Source organism: Protopterus annectens, chromosome 1.part0 (genome assembly GCF_019279795.1).
Source record: "Protopterus annectens isolate FY-2018-M chromosome 1.part0, PAN1.0, whole genome shotgun sequence".
Classification (NCBI taxonomy): Eukaryota; Metazoa; Chordata; order Ceratodontiformes; family Protopteridae; genus Protopterus; species Protopterus annectens.
In genome coordinates, this window is record NC_056725.1 from 622,040,547 (window position 1) to 622,058,482 (window position 17,936).

General features: G+C 42.5%; 1 protein-coding gene across 3 annotated transcripts in view; it reads left to right on the top strand.

Moving 5' to 3' along the window:
* The window catches only part of UBR2 (ubiquitin protein ligase E3 component n-recognin 2), a 5,196,118-nt gene that overhangs the window by 4,995,749 nt on the left and 182,433 nt on the right, over positions 1-17,936 (top strand). For all 3 annotated transcript variants that reach the window (XM_044061864.1, XM_044061881.1, XM_044061872.1), the window contains exon 45: positions 15,086-15,265. In XM_044061864.1, the coding sequence (XP_043917799.1) occupies positions 15,086-15,265 (180 nt within the window). The remainder of the gene's footprint in view (positions 1-15,085; positions 15,266-17,936) is intronic.

Genomic DNA, 17,936 nt, shown 5'->3' on the forward strand with positions numbered 1-17,936 from the left:
CATCTTTGGGAGGAGCCTTGGATTCTGGACCCAGTTCCAGATCTTCTGACTCATACGTCAAGAACGCTCCATCCTTCCTTCAGACCCTCAAATTGACAGCTTGGCTGCTTCGATTCCAACCATAGCCAGGTTTCCTAACCTTTCTTCATCAGTGAAACACATTCTAATTTCTTTTCATAAGGCTTCAACAAGATTCTCTTTATGGGCTTCTTATAACCATATTGATCCCTTTACTGCCCCAGTAAATTCTATTCTAGAGTTTCTAGCAAAATTATTCGATGAGGGTGCAGCTGCAGCTGCCATAAGAGTCCAATTAGCAGTGATTTCTAGTTTCCATATCGGTGAATCCAGTCTCAACGTAATGTCTTGTAGATTGTGCAAAACGTTCCTAAAAGGTACTCTATTACTACGACCTCCTATCAGAGACTCTCTGTCACCATAGGACTTAAATTTTGTCCTACCCCATTTAATTTTCCCCCTTTTGAGCCAGCATAATCTTGCAAACTCGAGTTCTAACATGGAAAACTATTCTCTTGGTAGTTATTGCCTCTGCCAGAAGGGTGTCAGCTACAAGCCTTGTCAATAAAGCCTCCCTATTTGCTTTTCCACAAGGGCAGGGTATCCTTAAGAACAAACCGTTCCTTTTTGCCAAAAGTTTGTTCAGAATCTGAACCAATCTATAGAGCTTCCAGTATTTTACCCAAATTACAAAAATAAGGCGGAATACATGTTGCATCATCTATATGTGCATAGGCCATTGCACTTCTATTTAGACAGGACTAAGAACTTCAGAAAATCTGACCAGCTGTTTATATCTTTCTTAGATTCAAAGAAAGGTACCTCAGTTTCTAAAGTGACACTATCAAAATGGCTTTTAGATAGCATAACCTAAATCTGTAAATCTTAGAACAGAGTTCTGCTCAGAAGGTTAAAGCCCACTCTACAAGAGCCATTGCAACCTCCTCTGCCTTTCTAGCTAGACTACCAATTGATGCCATTTGTGCTGCAGAGACATGGGCAAAACCACATACCTTTATCACTCATTACAAAGTCGATTTGGCCTCCAGGAACAGGGCCTTCTTTGGCTCCACGATTCTGAAGAATATTCTCCCTTGAGCCACCCAAGAAAATTGGTGCTAGGGACGCTGTCCCATCCTAGTAAGAATGAAGGTGAGATTGGACAACAACACATAAAGATGTTATGTACTCACCATAACATTCCATGTGTGTTGTCCATCTCCGTCTCCATTCTTATATCCCACCCTCCTTTCCCCCAGCCAGTATTTACTCCTGGAAGACCGGGTTGCTACAATGGGACATCATTGTTCTCTGACCTTCTTGACTGCACTGTGAGATATTATAAAAGTAATTGTTTCTTATTATTATTATGACTGGAAACAAGATCTGGGAGACATTCCTATGGCATACTGGCATAGGGTTTTTAGTCATCAGCTAGTGGAAGACCTTGAGCTTGCATATAAGGCCAAGTCGGATCAGCGGATTGGATCCAAATCCCACCCTAGTAAGAATGAAGCTGGAGATGGGCAACATACATGAAACATTATGGTGAGTACATAACTTCTTTTCATGCTGCTAAATGCTAGGGACTTAAACCAAAAACTGCACACCCTAGAAGCACTTCTATCACTGAAGGATGTAGATGTCTGTGCAGTCACAGAAACCTGGTTCAAGTCCTCAGAGAGATACCTTCCACACCTTCAGACCACAAAATAAATACGTGAGAACCAAAAGTGGAGGTGTTTCTATCTATATTAGAGGTAAATTCACCTCCCAGCTAGTTAGACTGGACAACTCCAGGAGTTACTCCCAGTTCAGATTACTGTGGGTAAGACCCACATTCAAGTCATAGCTAGTTATAGATCCCCCTCCATGGATCATGATGCACACGAACCCTACTTGTCTAAATTGGAGTCAATCCAAATATTGCCAAACACTCTGGTCATGGGGGATTTCAGTTATCCCACCATCAGCTAGGAAACCTACTCTAGCCCTAACTCAGTAGCATAAAAGTTCCTTGGCTTTGTTAACTGAAATGCACTGGAACAAATTGTTCAAACCCCAGCAAGAGGAACAAACATGCTAGATCTGGTCCTCACTAACATGACAAACAGATGCATTACTACAACTGTCAGACACTCATTAGTTAAATATGACCACAAATCAGTCACTTTCGAACTGGCACTAGCACCAGAACTCACAAAGGGTGAAGTCAGACTAAAAAACTTAACCAAGGCACACTATACCCTCCTAGGGGAAGGTATAAATGCATTCCAATGCCCACCCGCAGCTGGAAGTGGTAAGTACACACAAGCTTACACTAAAGCCCTGTACAATCACTTATATAAGTGTACAGACTCGGCTGTTCCAGATAGAGTCAAAGTCAGAGCCCCAAGTAAAAAAAAAAGCTGCCCTGGTGGACATCCAGTATCAACAAACTTTACAACAAATGCCAAAAGTTTCTGTCTAAAAAAACTAAGGCAAGGCACCAACAGTGGAAAAAGACCCTCCTCAACCTCACCAGGCAAATAAGACAGCATGTCAAATCCTCTACGGGTAACTTTGAGAAAAACTTTGCAATCACAGTCAAGGATAATCATAAGGCCTTTTACAGCTGTTAATGTAGCCTAAAAGGTAGGACCCAAGCATGTGCCAAACTAGTAACCAACAGTATCACACACAGTCTCATCCCACAGAGATAGCAAACCTGCTAGTGGACAGATTTGGTGAAAATTTCACTCCCTTATCCCCTCCAAACTTATCACAAACCTTGCCCCCCCACCCTACATATCTGAAGAGCAGGTCATGAAAGCCTTGTCTAAGGCAAAAAACAATGCCTCTGTGAGACCAGACAGCATCCCAGGCTGTCTTCTAAACAAACTAAAACATGAACTAGGAACACCATTAATTCCCCTATTCAATCACAGCATAACCACTGGCTTTGTTCCTGTGGAATAGAGAATAGCAACAGTTAATGTTAAGTTGTCTATCTCGCCTTCTATTCCTGCTGGTTGGGTTCGGAGCCGATCCTCGGCTCCGACTCGGCCATCTTCAAAAGCTCGAGAGCTGCTTACTGGCTCGAGCCCCCCTATATCCCAAGATGCCTGGCGCTAGATACCCAGATCTCGTTTGCAGCTTCTGCTACGAAGTTGTTCTACTGGCTCAGGTCGTATAAGCTTCTTTATTATTACTGTTATTTTCCTGTAAAAATTACTGCATTGTAGTGTAGAATTAGTCATTAGTTAGACTTTATTCATTGTAGTTAGTTTTTTCCTCTAAATAGTTTTCCCTTCCTAAGAAACTTGTTTAAATTAGAGTTTTTCCCCTCCCCCCTTCTCTCCCTTTTCTACAGAAAGGTTATTTCAGTTTGAGTTAGAGGTTAACCTTTCTTTTCTATCTCCTTTAAAAAAAAAAAAAAAAAAACTCTATAACCTGTAGTGTTAGTGATAAGTTTGTTTTTCCCTTTGGTAGTAGTACTTGTGTGGGTTGTGGTAACTGTAGGGTATTAATATTTTTCATCGGTTACCTTAACTTTTTGTGTGAAAATTTGTCCTTGGTTTTCTTCCAAGAATGTCCAAGGATCCAAAACCATCCGGATTCAAGAAGTGTGACTCATGCTGTCAGAAGATGTCTCTGACAGATGGTCACACTTCTTGGGTTTATTGTCTGGGCGCTGTGCACCTGCAGGACTCTTGCTCCATCTGTCAAGCCTTCAGTCCATGAGTCCTGCAGGAGCTCAAAAATAAATTGATTCTGAGTGGTCTGCTTAAACCCCAAGATTCACCGTTGAAGTCTCAGCTGGTGAAATCTTCCAGGCCACCTAAACCATCGGCTCCCAGTTCGGAGCTGTCGTTGGGTGAAGCCACACAATCCATTTCGGCTCCGGCTGGAACCAATGTCCCTCCCTCCCAGTCGGCTCCAACACGATCTTCAGAGCCAGCTGAGAGTTGAAAGAGATCCAGGTCTCCTCCTTTGGAGTCGATACGTTCGGCTCCAAAGTCGCCCCTGCTCCAATCGGAGCGTAGTCACTGATCATCCCACTCTTCTCGGTCCTCTACTTTTAGACCATGATTTGGAAAGAGTGGTCAGTAGGCTCTTGAAGTCGCAGGCCCTTGCCAAAATGTTGTCCAGCCCTCCTCATCAGGAGTCGGCTCCATCCACAGCTATTGATATTCCTCCTCCGACTCTTCCTTTGAGCTCAGAGCCGGAGTTCATTGGGGTTCGAGTCATGGAACCGTCGGCGTCAATACCCTCCCTTTCAGTTCCTTCGTCGGCTCCGATCCCTTCCATGGTACCTTCCCTGGAGGGATCTGGGTGCCGAGACTCCCTCGTCGGCTCCAAGGGGGCGAGTGGCATCGGACCCTTGTCCGACCCCGCTCTCCCTCTCGGTGCTTCGGCGCAGGTGAGCTCGGCTCCCACATCTGCATCGGAGCTGTCTCTCTCGGTGTGGGGAGGGCTTTTGGTTTCGTCGGAGCCTGAGCCTTCTCTGCGTCCGGGCAGGGATGCCTTCGAGTTGATGAGGAGTGTGCTGGCCCCTGAGTCAGTCCCATGATTGACCCCATCAGCTCCTCCGCCTAGGGTGCCTGCATCAGCCTCTGCCCCTCTTCCAGACCCTGAGCGTGGGGATCCAGTGCTGCAGGACACCCCCTTGGGTGTATCCTCCTCCTCTTCTGGGTCCTCCCCTGATCTTTCAGAGGAGCCACCTCGCAAGAGGAAGCATGTTGACTCCCCCGAGTCTATTACATCGGATACTGACTTAGAGGAGTCGGAAGGGTCCCCAAGATCCCTCTCTGAAGATGTCTCCTTCTCAGACATCCTTGAGATGCTTATGCAGAGGGGAAACTGGACTACCCTAAGCCCTTCCAAGGATGAGTCGGTATTCCTGGATGCGTTTGGATCCCGACCTTCCACCTCCTGGGTGTCTCCGCCTTTCGACCCACTGATGTGTGTGGTGGCTCGAAAGGCGTGGACGGCTCCAGACACAGTGGAACTGACCCCTAGAAGACCTGCAAAATTCATTACTGCCCCGCAGGACAAACAGTTCTTGACCAAGGGTGTCCCCGTTGATGCCATGGTGGTAGCAGCGGCCATAAAGAAGGAGTTGGCTGAAACTTCTTCATCTGTCCATCCCCCTAATAAGGAGTCCAGGACGATGGACAGATATGGGAAGCGGATGTTTTCTTCAGCGACCTTTTCCATGCGGTCCCTGAATTACTTGTGCCACTTTACCCGTCTTCAGAGGGATCTCCTGAAAGAGCTTGGAGATACCCTCCAAGATCCGTCAGCTGAGGGGGCCCAGGCTAAGGCAGCCTCCAAGCTGGCGACTCTGAATTCTGTGGTAAACTCCTCTATGCGGCTCATTTCATATGCAGCTGATGGTGCAAGTAGAGCCGCAGGCACAGGCATGGCCCTAAGGAGGCATGCTTGGATGCGGCTATGTAACTTTGCGGAACCTTTCAGAGCGTCTTTCACCAACACCTCCTTTGATGGTTCCTTGGATCACAGGTGAAAGATACCCTTACCAGGTGTGAGCAGGAAGGCAAGACTCTCTCTGCTGTAGGAGTCCGTTTTTCCACTCCTTCCAGACCATATCCTAAAGGTCAGAAGAGTGGAAAGATGTGGTTCCGGAAATCCCAAGGAGCCGTGCCAGACACACGTGGTGAGTTTCCCACCAGGGGCAGAGGAGGGAACAATAACAGACGCCGCCCTCATGGCAGAGGGGGTCCGCAAAACCAGGGCAGCAGAGAATCCTTCTCTGACAAGCCCTTCCAGCATCCCTGAAGGGTTGCCCGGCTGCTCACCTCTGGAGGCAGTCGGGGGAAGACTATCACTGTACCCAGGAGCTTGGTGAGACATAACACAAGACAAATGGGTACAGTCAGTCATATCTGGAGGCTACTGAATCCCCTTCGTTAGACTAAACATGTCTGTACAAAAAACAAAATTCGGGATGGTCACGCTTCAGTCCATTTTACCCTTTCTGGGTCAGGACAATTGGATGTGCTCCATAGATCTTCAGTATGCATACTACCACATAAAAATGGACAGACGCTTCCGAAGATTCCTTCACTTCCGGTTGGGAGCCAGCCATTATCAGTTCAGAGCTCTGCCCTTTGGTCTCACCACAGCCCCCAGGGTGTTTACCAAATGTATGGTAGTAGTTACCGCTCATCTGAGACAGCAAGGATTCCAGGTGTTTCCATATCTCGATGACTGGCTCCTCACTGCTACCACCAGACATCACCTTCTGCGGGCCAGAGACTGCACCATCGACACTTGCTCCAAGCTAGGTATCACAATAAATTTTGAAAAGTCTGCATTGTTGCCCTGTCAAGTCTATCACCTTTACAGGCGCAAATTTAAATACCAAAGACATGTTAGCGAGCCTCCCACCAGACAGGGTTTCAGTGATTCGTCAGCATGTCAAGGTTTTATTAGCATGCAAAAGGATTCAAGCCAGGTTTGTCCTTCAAACGCTAGGTCTCATGGCAGCAGCTATCGTACTTGTTCCCCTAGCTTGTTTTCACATGAGGATTCTCCAGTGGCTTCTTTTCACCTAAAGGTCCTTCCAGCAACTTCCCATGTCTTACACGATTATGATCACTCAGGCATGCAAGAAACACCTTGCGTGGTGGATCATCTCCACATCAGTGCTCCACGGCAGACCATTTGTTCTTCCCCCTCCAGTGGCTACAGTGACCACGGACACCTCCCTGATCGGGTGGGGGGGCATTATCAGGGCAGAACAGTCCAAGGCACCTGGCAACCTCACGAGTATCATCTGCACATAAATGTCTTGGAGATGAGGGCCGTGCTCTTAGCGTTGCAGGCTCTTCAGGACTCTTCCTTCCGGGACCATTGCAGTCCAAACGGACAATATGTCCGTAGTGTGGTACATCAACAAGCAGGGCGGAACCAGGTCCTACCCCCCTATGTCGAGAAGCACTCAGACTCTGGCAGTGGGCGATCTCTTCCCAACGGATTCTGATTGCAACGCACATCCCTGGGAAGTCTAACGTTATAGCAGACAGACTGAGCAGAGCAATTCTCATGCCTCACGAGTGGTCTCTGAACCAGGTGGTTGCGGACCAAATCTTCCGCAGATGGGGCCAACCTTGCTGTGACCTTTTTGCAATTCCCCTCAACAACAAGTGCAGCAATTTCTTCTCCCTTCTTCCACTCCCCGGGCATCCCCCAGAGATGCTCTAGTCCACGATTGGCCCCAGGGACTTCTTTATGCATTTACTTCTTTCCCCCTCATATCGAAATTGATTCAGAAGGTTGCCGTTTCGGGTTGCAAAATGATCCTCATTGCTCCTTACTGGCCTCGACAAATATGGTTTCCGTTCCTGCACTCCTATCTTCTCGAACAGCCCTGGACTCTGGACCTAGTTCCAGACCTCCTGATTCATCAATCGGGCGGGCTGCACCAATCCCTGCACACTCTCCAGCTCACAGCGTGGTTGCTCCACTTCCAACTGTAGCCAGGCTCCCAGATATTTCCCCATCTGTGAGAGAAATCCTTTTGTCATCACACAAGTCTACGGCCAGAAAAACTTACGCTAGTAAGTGGAAACGTTTTTCTTCCTGGGCAGAGGCAAAAAGCGTAGACCCCTTTTCAGCCCCAGTGCACTCCATTTTGGAATTTCTAGCAGAACTCTTCCACGCTGGTTCTGCTTCAGCTACAATTAGAGTCCAGTTAGCAGCAATTTCAAATTTTCACATTGGCTTGTCAGAAAACAATATCATGTCCCATAAGCTGTGTGAAGCCTTTCTCAAAGGAACCACTCTGCTCAAGCCCCCAGTGAGAGATCCTCCACCACCGTGGGATTTAAACTTGATTTTAACTTTGCTGATTTTGCCCCCTTTCGAACCTGCAGCTTCTTGATCGTTGAAGTTCTTATCTTGGAAAACCCTCTTCCTGGTAGCTATTACTTCAGCCAGAAGAGTTTCGGAACTACAGGCTCTTTCTGTCTGTCCCCCATACCTCGTGTTCCACAATGACAGGGTTGCTCTTAGGACTAATCTGTCCTTCCTTCCTAAGGTCTCTTCAGAGAGTAACTTGAATCAGTCCATAGACCTTCCTGTGTTTTTCCCTAACCACTTTAACAGGGCGGAATATAAGTTGCATCAGTTAGATGTTCACAGGCAGCTATGCTTTTATTTGCACAGAACCAAGGACATTAGAAAATCAGATCAACTTTTCCTGTCTTATGCAGTAGGTAAACAAGGTCTTCTGGTCTCCAAAGTAACCTTATCCAGGTGGTTGACTTCTATCATCACATTCATATATCAACTGAGGAATAAAGAATTGCCATTTAAACCAAAAGGTCACTCCACCAGAGCTTTAGCTACTTCGGTGGCCTTTCAGGCTAGGTTGCCCATGGAATCTATTTGTGCTGTGGCTACATGGGCCAACCCACATACTTTCATTTCGCATTACAAGTTGGATTTGGTTTCCAGGAGCAGAGCTGACTTTGGTTCCACTGTTCTGAAGAGTCTTTTCCACCCAGGTTTTTAGGTGCTAGGGACGCTGTCCCAACCAGCATGAATTGAAGGCGAGATAGACAACTTAACATAAAGAAGTTATGTACCTACCATAACGTTCCATGTTAGTTGTCTTCCTCTCGCCTTCTTTCTTGCATCCCACCCTCCATCCCCCAATCCTAGTGAACTGAGAAGAGTTCTTCTTGATTTTTCACCAGCTGAGTCTTCTCTGGCTATTCCTTTCTGACTAGTAGTCTCTCCAGTAGGATTTATGCATTCTAGGATAGGATTCCTTTATTATTATGTCTGCAGTTAGACTTACCAAACAAGATCTGGGTATCTAGTGCCAGGCATCATGGGATATAAGGGGGCCTCGAGCCAGTAAGCAGCTCTCGAGCTTTTGAAGATGGCTGAGTCAGAGCCGAGGATCAGCTCCGAACCCAACCAGCAAGAAAGAAGGCGAGAAGAAGACAACTAACATGGAACATTTTGGTAGGTACATAACTTCTTTTTCCCCTCCACATAGGTGGCTTAGCAACAGACCCAGGGATCATAGAGCCATACGTCTGACCAGCCTCATCTGTAAAGCCATGGAATGTATCATCATGGACCTCATAAATAGACATAGGCGACCTCCAAACTCTGAATTCCGCCGAGTTTGACTTCATCGAGGGCAGATCCTGCCCATTAAACCTAGTGGATTTCTTCAAAAATGTGACCAGAGCCATTGATGAGGGCAAATCTGTGCACACAGCATACTTCAACTTGGCAAAGGCCTTTGACACAATCCCACACTCAAGCATTATCGATAAACTTAGCAAACTGAATGTAAACCCCTTTGTTGTAGGATGGGTAGCCAACTGGCACACAAACCAATCACACTATCAAAGTGGGTGGCTGTACATCAACCAGCAGACCTGTCACATTGGGGTGCCACAATGGTCAGTCCTGGGCTCCCTAGCATTTGGTATATACTTTTCTGAAGTTCAGGCCAAAACTAAGGGGCTGTGGCTGACCAAATTTGCAGACGACTTCAAACTGGGCACAATTATTGAATCCCCAAATAATGTCAGTATACTTCAGAAGGGTCTTGCGCAGACCAGCAACTGGTGTCTTAGTCATGGTCTCAAACTGAATGCCAAGAAATGCATCATCATTTCCTTTGGTAAAAACTGTCCCTTCACACTATCAAATTAACAATAATACCCTGTGCACCCACGAAGTGGTAAGGGATCTGGGATCACAAATAGACTATGACCTTAACTTTGACCACCATGCATCTACTGTAGTAAGGAAGGTTTTCTATGTAGCACATTTGATTAGCAAAGGCATCATCTCTAGAGGAAAGGAGGTTATAACCCCTCTATATTCATCACTAATCAGGCCCATAATTGAGTATAATGCCCCTTTCTGCATGTACCATGCAAAGCACTTACAGCAATTGGAGAGACCTCAGAGGTTTCTAACTAGGATGATCAAGGGACTCCAGCATGTGCCTTACGCAGATCGACTAAAGTCCCTGTCACTATACTCAGTATCATATAGATGACTTGCAGGAGACTTATGCCTGGCTTACAGAATAGTCTCTTAACACAAACCTAATGACTTTGCTGCACATCTGTAAATCAAATGGGACTAGAGCTACCAATTCCAGGGACCTAAATATGGCCTGCCACTTGAATAGGATGTGCTGGAGGGACAGATTTGTCTCCCAGCAACCGCCTTGTGTTTGGAATAGGCTGCCAATTCATGTGAAGCAGAGCACCTCTATGTCACTGTTCAAAAAGAACATGGACGAGTGGCTGGGGCACCATAAATTCTTACCGGGGATAGTGCCCACAACCTTCCTGGACATGGTCAGTCATCATTAAATACAATCCTGGTACTGACTAGAGTATCTATGGTATTACATTGGGATTAAACGGCTGTGCTTGAAATGACCTGCAGATCAATAGCCTAGTAACCCCCTAACCTTGGGACACAGGTGGACAGTAGTCTCTCCTTTGATTATCACATCGCCACAGTAGTGAGGAAATCCTTCTATGTGGCACACCTCATCACAAAAGGTTTCTCATCCAGAAAAAAAGAGGTCATTATTCCCCTCTACACATCACTCATTAGACCCATTATAGAGTACAACGCCCCTTTTGGTATGTACCTCACAAGACATCTACAACAACTGGAAAGGCCACAGAAATACCTCACAAAGAGGATTACCGGCCTCAAACAGATGCCCTACGCAGACTGTCTCAAACTCCAGCTTTACTCCGTCGCATATCGCCTACTCAGAGGTGATCTCTGCCTAACATACAAAGCTATGTCAAACCCAGACCTGTTGGACATGCTCCACGTAAAGAAATTCCAATCCCTCTGAGCTACATGCTCTAGGGACCTAAACCTTGTCACCACAATAAACAGAACATGCCGGAGGGATAGATTCCTGTCCCAGAGACTTCCCATACTCTGGAATAAACTACCTATCTATATCAAACAAAGCTCCTCATTAGCACTCTTCAAGAAAAATCCTGATGATTGGATGGGAAAAAGGAAATTCTCCCTGGGGATCACATCTGTGGCTCTGCTCGACAGTGGCACAGGAAAATAATTTTCTTGGGTGGCAAAAGCCAGGGTACCTTTCTGGCTGGGCTTGTATAGGCCCCAGGGCCAATAGCCTAGTTACCTACATATGATCCTATGAATATGGGTACTGTATGTACATAAAGCATTTGAGCTACACATGATCCCATTTCTCCTAACACCATGCAGAAGCCTGACCTGTCTTGAGGCAGCACTACTTGAACTAATGAAATTTTTTTCTAAGTGTCATGGAATCTAATGTTTTGAGTCTCACTGAGCTGTCTGGCTACCTGCTTTAGGCTGTAGCTGAGTATAATATGAGAGGTTTTACAGGCTGATGTTTGGGGTGTCCAGTGTCTGTAAGGAAGACTAGTCCTATAGGAACAGATGTCGATCATATATGTAGTTCTTGCAAGTCTGACAGCATGCCCACGTGACTTCTGGCACCATGACCTTTTGAGTGGTGTTGAGGTGTTTTGGGTTTCTTAGGTACTTCGTAGGTTCTGACAGAAACAGATGTGATTCTTGTGTCTCTTATTTAAGAGTATACATTTGCCTCCTAACACCATGACCTTTCAGATGATATTAAGGGGTTGTGTAGCTTTTTTAGCTACCCCAACTATCCTGCCATGGGCAGATCTGTCTGTTATCTCTTCTTCCTGGATGTATATTTCTGGCACAGTGGCCTTTTGGGTGTTTGGGGATTCTTGGATATTGACTGTCATCTCCATTTTTAGAAGATGTTTGATATACCATATAGTAAGTATTTACTAAGTACATTTGTTTGTAGACATTTTTTTTGCACTGCAGCTTCCAGAACCAAATCTCCCTTGTCCTCACCTTGAATTAGCGTAATATAGCTCCACTCACAGTACTGGAGGAGAACAGTACTGTATAATATAAACAAAGCAGCTACTTGTTTGTTTGACTGACAATGACTGGATAGATTGTAAGTGATGTATAATGTTTGCAACTAAAAATATCTCAATATTGTTTGTTTTCATTTATAAAAATGTATGATTGCCTATGTCATAAGTGATAATTTAATAAAGCTATTTCTTGTTTTTAAAAAAAAATTGAACTTTTTAGAAAAATTCATGCAGAAAATGGTTTGTAGGAAGAATGAGGTTTAAGAGAAGGCAGTCACTGAATAATTTATATAATGTTGCTTAGATTATATGATATATAACAATACATGTGATGTATAATGCTTGTACATGTAAACTTGATAATATGATTTACTTTTACATAAATGTAAGTTTGCCTGTGTCACAAGTGATAATTCAATAAAGGTTTTAATTTACGTGTTGTGCCATAAGCAGAGCTGTATGTAATATGTACCATTTTACACGCAAGTTATGTACCATGAGGTGTTTACGTGATTCATCATACAGTCCTGGATTTGAGTTGCAGCTGTGGGATTCTGAGCAAATAATTTAACTATGCAGTGCTGTCAGGCTTCCCTGACAAAGGAAGTGCTTCTGTTTAGTGGGCTTACCTCATTAGCAAATGAAGAATAAGGCATTTTGCTTTTTTTTTTTTTTTTTTTTTTTATAGGAAACATCTTTATTAAATTATGTGTGACGCAAGCAATCTTATATTGATATAAATTAAATTATACAATGACTCCTCCCATTAATATTCCAAAACGTGCATGCTGATTGGCCAGCGTGCTCATTGTAAATCCGACAATATACCAACGGAAAAAGGTCCGGTCGCCCGGACTTTTTTCCGTTGGTATAAAGTGTCCAAAACCTTCTTTTTTTAATAAATAAATAAAAAAAGAAAAAATGGAGCAACAGAGACTTTCTTTTCTCCGTTGCTTCCATTTCAAAGCATTGATGTACTGGGTATGCATAGGAACACAAGTCCCATACGCATGTGGAGTACATCAACACAAGGAAGCAGTATACCACCACCGGCGGAAGAACAGTAATGCGCTGGTTTGCAAAGACATTATTTAAGAAAAGTAAGCAATTTTTTCTTAAATAATTTCATTGTGTAATAGTAATAACCGACTCTGTGGTTGTGGTATATTGAAATTTACCCACGGTTGGTTTTATTTAATCACTCTGGCTTCGCCCTCTTGATTAAACCCCTCCAACCATGGGTAAATCTTCAATATACCACACCACATCATCTGTTATTGCTTAAGGAATTTATGAAATGGGTAGTGGAAATTATTTTGGAGTTTTTAGGGAAGATGGAAAGTACTCCAGAAGTTATAGCTGGTGAGTGGGACAGGATGAAAGTGGAGTTTAAAAATAAGGTGGAAATAAAAGAAAGAAAGAGATGTTTAAGTAACAAGAATTATTTAGAGGGTCTGACAAAGGTTAAAGTTTTACAGAATAAAGAGAATCTCACGGAACAAAAAGAGGTGCAACTACAGAGTGCTAAAGAAAAAAAAAATAAGGGAGTACAGTAATATGCAAGAGTTTAGAAAGACTGCTATTAAGCAGCTGTTTTTTGATAACAACATGACACCATGCCAATTATATCCTTGAATTTATGAGTCCCTTAATTTCTTTGCCATCGGTTATTGCTTAAATAAATTATAGTGGCACAATCTCAGTTGCAAACATTATACCGTACAGACCATGCCAACATAACTGTAGCTGCAAACATTATACATTACTTGTAATATATCCAGTCATTGTTAGTCAACCATTACATAGCTCATTCAGATCCTGCCTTCTTTTAAACATCGTTCTTCCTCTGCATGTAGTGGTCCTCATTTCCCATTTTTCCTTGTGTAATTTACTTCTACCCTTTTCTAAAGATCCCAGTTCCAGTTATTTTATCTCTGTTACTATTTTTGTTACTTCCATTAAAGTTGGTTTAGACTTTGATTTCCATTTTCTAGTTATTACTGCCCAATTCCACCTCTGTATCATAGATCAAAATAAATAATTTCTTGACAGAGCAGTCTGCAGGTAATCTTTTAAAGTGAGCCAACTCATTACACTCCCAGAAAATATGTTCCCAGTCACTGCTTTATTCCCCATCACATCTCCAACATTTGCTGTCTACCTGAGGAAAGATTCTTTGAGCCTGCTTGGGGTATGAACATTTCTGTGAAAATATTAATTTGGCTTTGAAAAATTCTGTCTTCATTACAAATGAGCTGCAAGTAGTAAGGTAGATCACCAGTCTTGTACAAGGACAGCTGTGGTATCTCCAGTGGTGTGCTACCACCGTTAGTGGTTAAATGACTATTCAGCTTAGCATTGACTTCAACACGCACACACAATTCTTCTAACAATACGAAATAATTAGTTTTATGAAGAATGGTTTAAAAGAATGTATAATTAAACAAGACTTTGAAGACTTTCACTGTTTCAGAGGAGATTTTAGTACTTCTGATAAATTGTTTGCTCAGTGTTAGCATAGTGGTGTTTTTGTAGTTTTATGTTTATTTTGTAGTTTACATTTCCTTTCTTTGTGACAGAAATTTTTAATTTTGTATTACATATGCTTTGTATTTTTCTCTGAGCAGTGTGCTGTATATGATGCTGAGGATCCAGATTTATTTGAGGGTTCTGTTTAGTAACGTGAATCCAAGAAAGGCAGTTAACAAGTTACTGTTTTTCAGTAATCAGAAATTGCATCATAAGAACATCTAGACAGATTCTTGGGGATTGGCCGAGTGCATATCTCTGACCCTACAAGTGGAATTAGGGTTGCTTTGTGTTGTAATCCCCCTCTGGAATATTGCAATTGCCCCAAAATAGGGCATATTAAATTGGAAAATATCTCCTTCAACTCTTTGTGTATGAATGAATGAATGCCTAAGGATTTGTTGAATTTTCATTTTTTCAACTGGACTGCATAAATACAACTATTTGATAAATGCTAATTATGAACGCATATTTTAAAAAATAGCAACTTGAAGTCTTCTTTTATGGAATCAAATTAATTTTTGTCTGTATTTTTATTTAAATTTATACTTGCTTTAATCACCTTAATTTCTGAAGCTGTTCTATAATTCTGTTTTGTTATAAAGGTGTCCAAAATCAGGTGACAAAAGCAGAACTCCCACATTGTGTCTTGTGTGTGGTGCTACACTTTGCTCTCAGAGCTACTGCTGCCAAACAAAGCTGGAAGGAGATGATGCTGGAGAAGATGTTGGAGCATGCACAGCTCACAGCTTTATTTGTGGAGCTGGAGTTGGCATCTTCCTAAGGTAGGTGTTGCAATTTATTTGTCTACCTATCTTTTATTTCTTAAATAACTTTATCTGAAGGGTTTTAAGTTCTTAATGTTTAGAACGTAAGCATGTAATAAAGATGGCACACAAACCTTTATAGCGGTCAGTCTTTTAGTGGTGCAGTCATCCACAGGCTATCGGTGTTGAAATGAAAGAGGAGACAGAGCATTACATGATACTGTGAACCACACTGCTGGATAAAAAAAATAATCATAAGACAAATACAGTTCACTGTATATGTAAGTGACTATTAATTTACAACTACAGATCACTTTCTTTAAGCCGAAGAACTAATACTACCTGATTGACACATACTTCAGCTCTACCATGTAATGTGAGATTTCATTTTGGTAGAAAAATGTATTTTCCGCCTAAGCTGTGGTGTCTTAAATATTTTTCAAAGTACCATTTTCAAAATTGCTACCAAAACTGTTTTTGGTTGACATGGATTGTGAGTTCTTTTCTGCAGTTTCATGTTAACTAAAGATGATTCATAGAAGATAAACTCCAGGGAGGAATATTTTGTTTAAAATTTACAGTTTCTTTACTTTGTGTATAAATTCTTTGCTTTCTTGGGATCACAAACTTGGTTTCTATCTGTAGCAGGGTTTAAAATCATTAGATTTGACATCTTAAAAGAACTAGGGTGATTTAGGAAAACTAGGTCTCAGTGTAAATATAACACCTAATCACCTTCATGCGCACCTATAGCAAAGAGTCAACAAGAGTGAAACCACCTCAAATCTATTACTCCAAACCACTGTGCAAATAAAAATGTTTTAGTGGTAGGTGACTGATTAGGTGCACAGATTGTCCACTCAGTAGGCTGGACAAAGATAGGGTAATTGTCAGTTGTCTTTCTGGAGTCAGGATCACTAACATCATAAGGGCTCTAAAGATCATTTCACCTAGCAGATAAGACTATGACATGGTAGTAGTCCATGTGGGAGTTAATAACTTGAGACACAAAACTGTGAAGGACATTGAAAAAGAGAGAGAGAGAGAGGTGTTTGAACTCTCCATGTTCGTGACAAATGCAGGCAGGTAACTGGTCCTGAGTGGAATTCTTCATTCTCCAAGAAAAGATAATTAGCTTCAACAATTACTTGAATAATTGGTGTCATTTCATGGGATCAAGTATGTGCCAACATGGAATGAGATACTCAACAGTCTAACTTGCTTCCCAAAAGATAGCCTGCACCACATGTTCCAAGGCCTTCCCCTTCAGTTCTAAAGCCTATGCTGCCGCCATTGTACCTTTTTTAGGCTAAGCCCAGCAAATGGACATTTCAACGTAACAATTGTTTCAAACCCTAAACTTGATCGCATTAAGGTAGCTCAGCTTAATGCCAGAAGTCTTAGTAACAAATTGCCCGATTGTGAAGAATTCCAAGTTGGCTGCACACTGAGCAGCAGGTTGAGTAAAGCTCTACCAGTTTGAAAAAAACACCCAGTAAAAGTTATCAATTTGAGTAAAATTCAGTTACTAGATAGTAATTACCCTGCCTGGATGCCAGCAAAGATGAAAGTTGGGGAAAGAAAATCAGCCAGGAAAAAGAGTAAAACTGTGGCTGGGAAGAATTTTGCTGCTGTTCATCAAAAAACTTTCAAGTTTCAGTTCTGATACAGGAAATGACTTCCAGTAATCTACAGGAGAAAAATCAAATGCACTCTGAGATGTTTGAAATAAGTGAAATATTGAAAGACTATATAAAGTCAATTAACTAAAGACTGGAAAAATAGAAGATGCTTTAGCCAACTCTTCATATGAACTGATAAAAATGAAAAAAAAAATGAGAGGCCGAAATGTCTGGCTGAGCATGAAGCTTCTCGAAAACAGTTAATTCAGAAAATAGTAGAGTTAAAAGAGCATGCAGAGAAAAAAAATGATATTTTCCTGCTGTACCGGTAAACTGCAAGGTATGTATAGTATTCATTTTATGGAATTACAGGTAATCACCTGGGCTGATGTTTTAGAGCAGGATTTATTAAATGAGAGAGGACATTGTGTTTATGCTCCAAATCTGGGCACAAGAAAGCACCCAAGACCTGTATTAGTAAAGCAGCAACTGTGTACTAGCAGAAAGAGCTGCTCCTGACAGAAAATGTGGCAGAAGGGAAAAGTATTAAAAAATTCAGGACAGTAGTGTGGAAAATTATTCTTCCCTGTATATCAGACAGAAGAGAATCAGCAGATGTTCAGAGGCAGGTTTAAGATTCAAGCTGCTGTATCCAGCTGTCTTCAGAATATTTTCATGGAGTATCTGTATATTTTTTGGATGAGGAACTGACTAAAGAGGAAATAAAAAAGTTTAGCCCGTAAGCAGAAAGGTACGCAACTTTATTGCCCTGATAGTAACAGAGTACATAGAGAGAGTACCAGTGAAACGTTTTTCATTATTCCAAACATAAATGCTTGAGTAACTGAAAAAAATCACAGGAGCTTACTAGAAGAATCAGGATTACATTGGACTTCAGTCAGGGACTGTTGTTGGAAGATGGAGATGATCAAAAAGAAGAAAATCAACACAGTGAAATTAGTAAGTAAATGGGAGACTATGAAGCATCAGCACTGTAAGATATTAAACACATGGTTTCCAAGACATGATTGAGAAAGACTAGAAATTTTGTTGATTGTATTAAACTG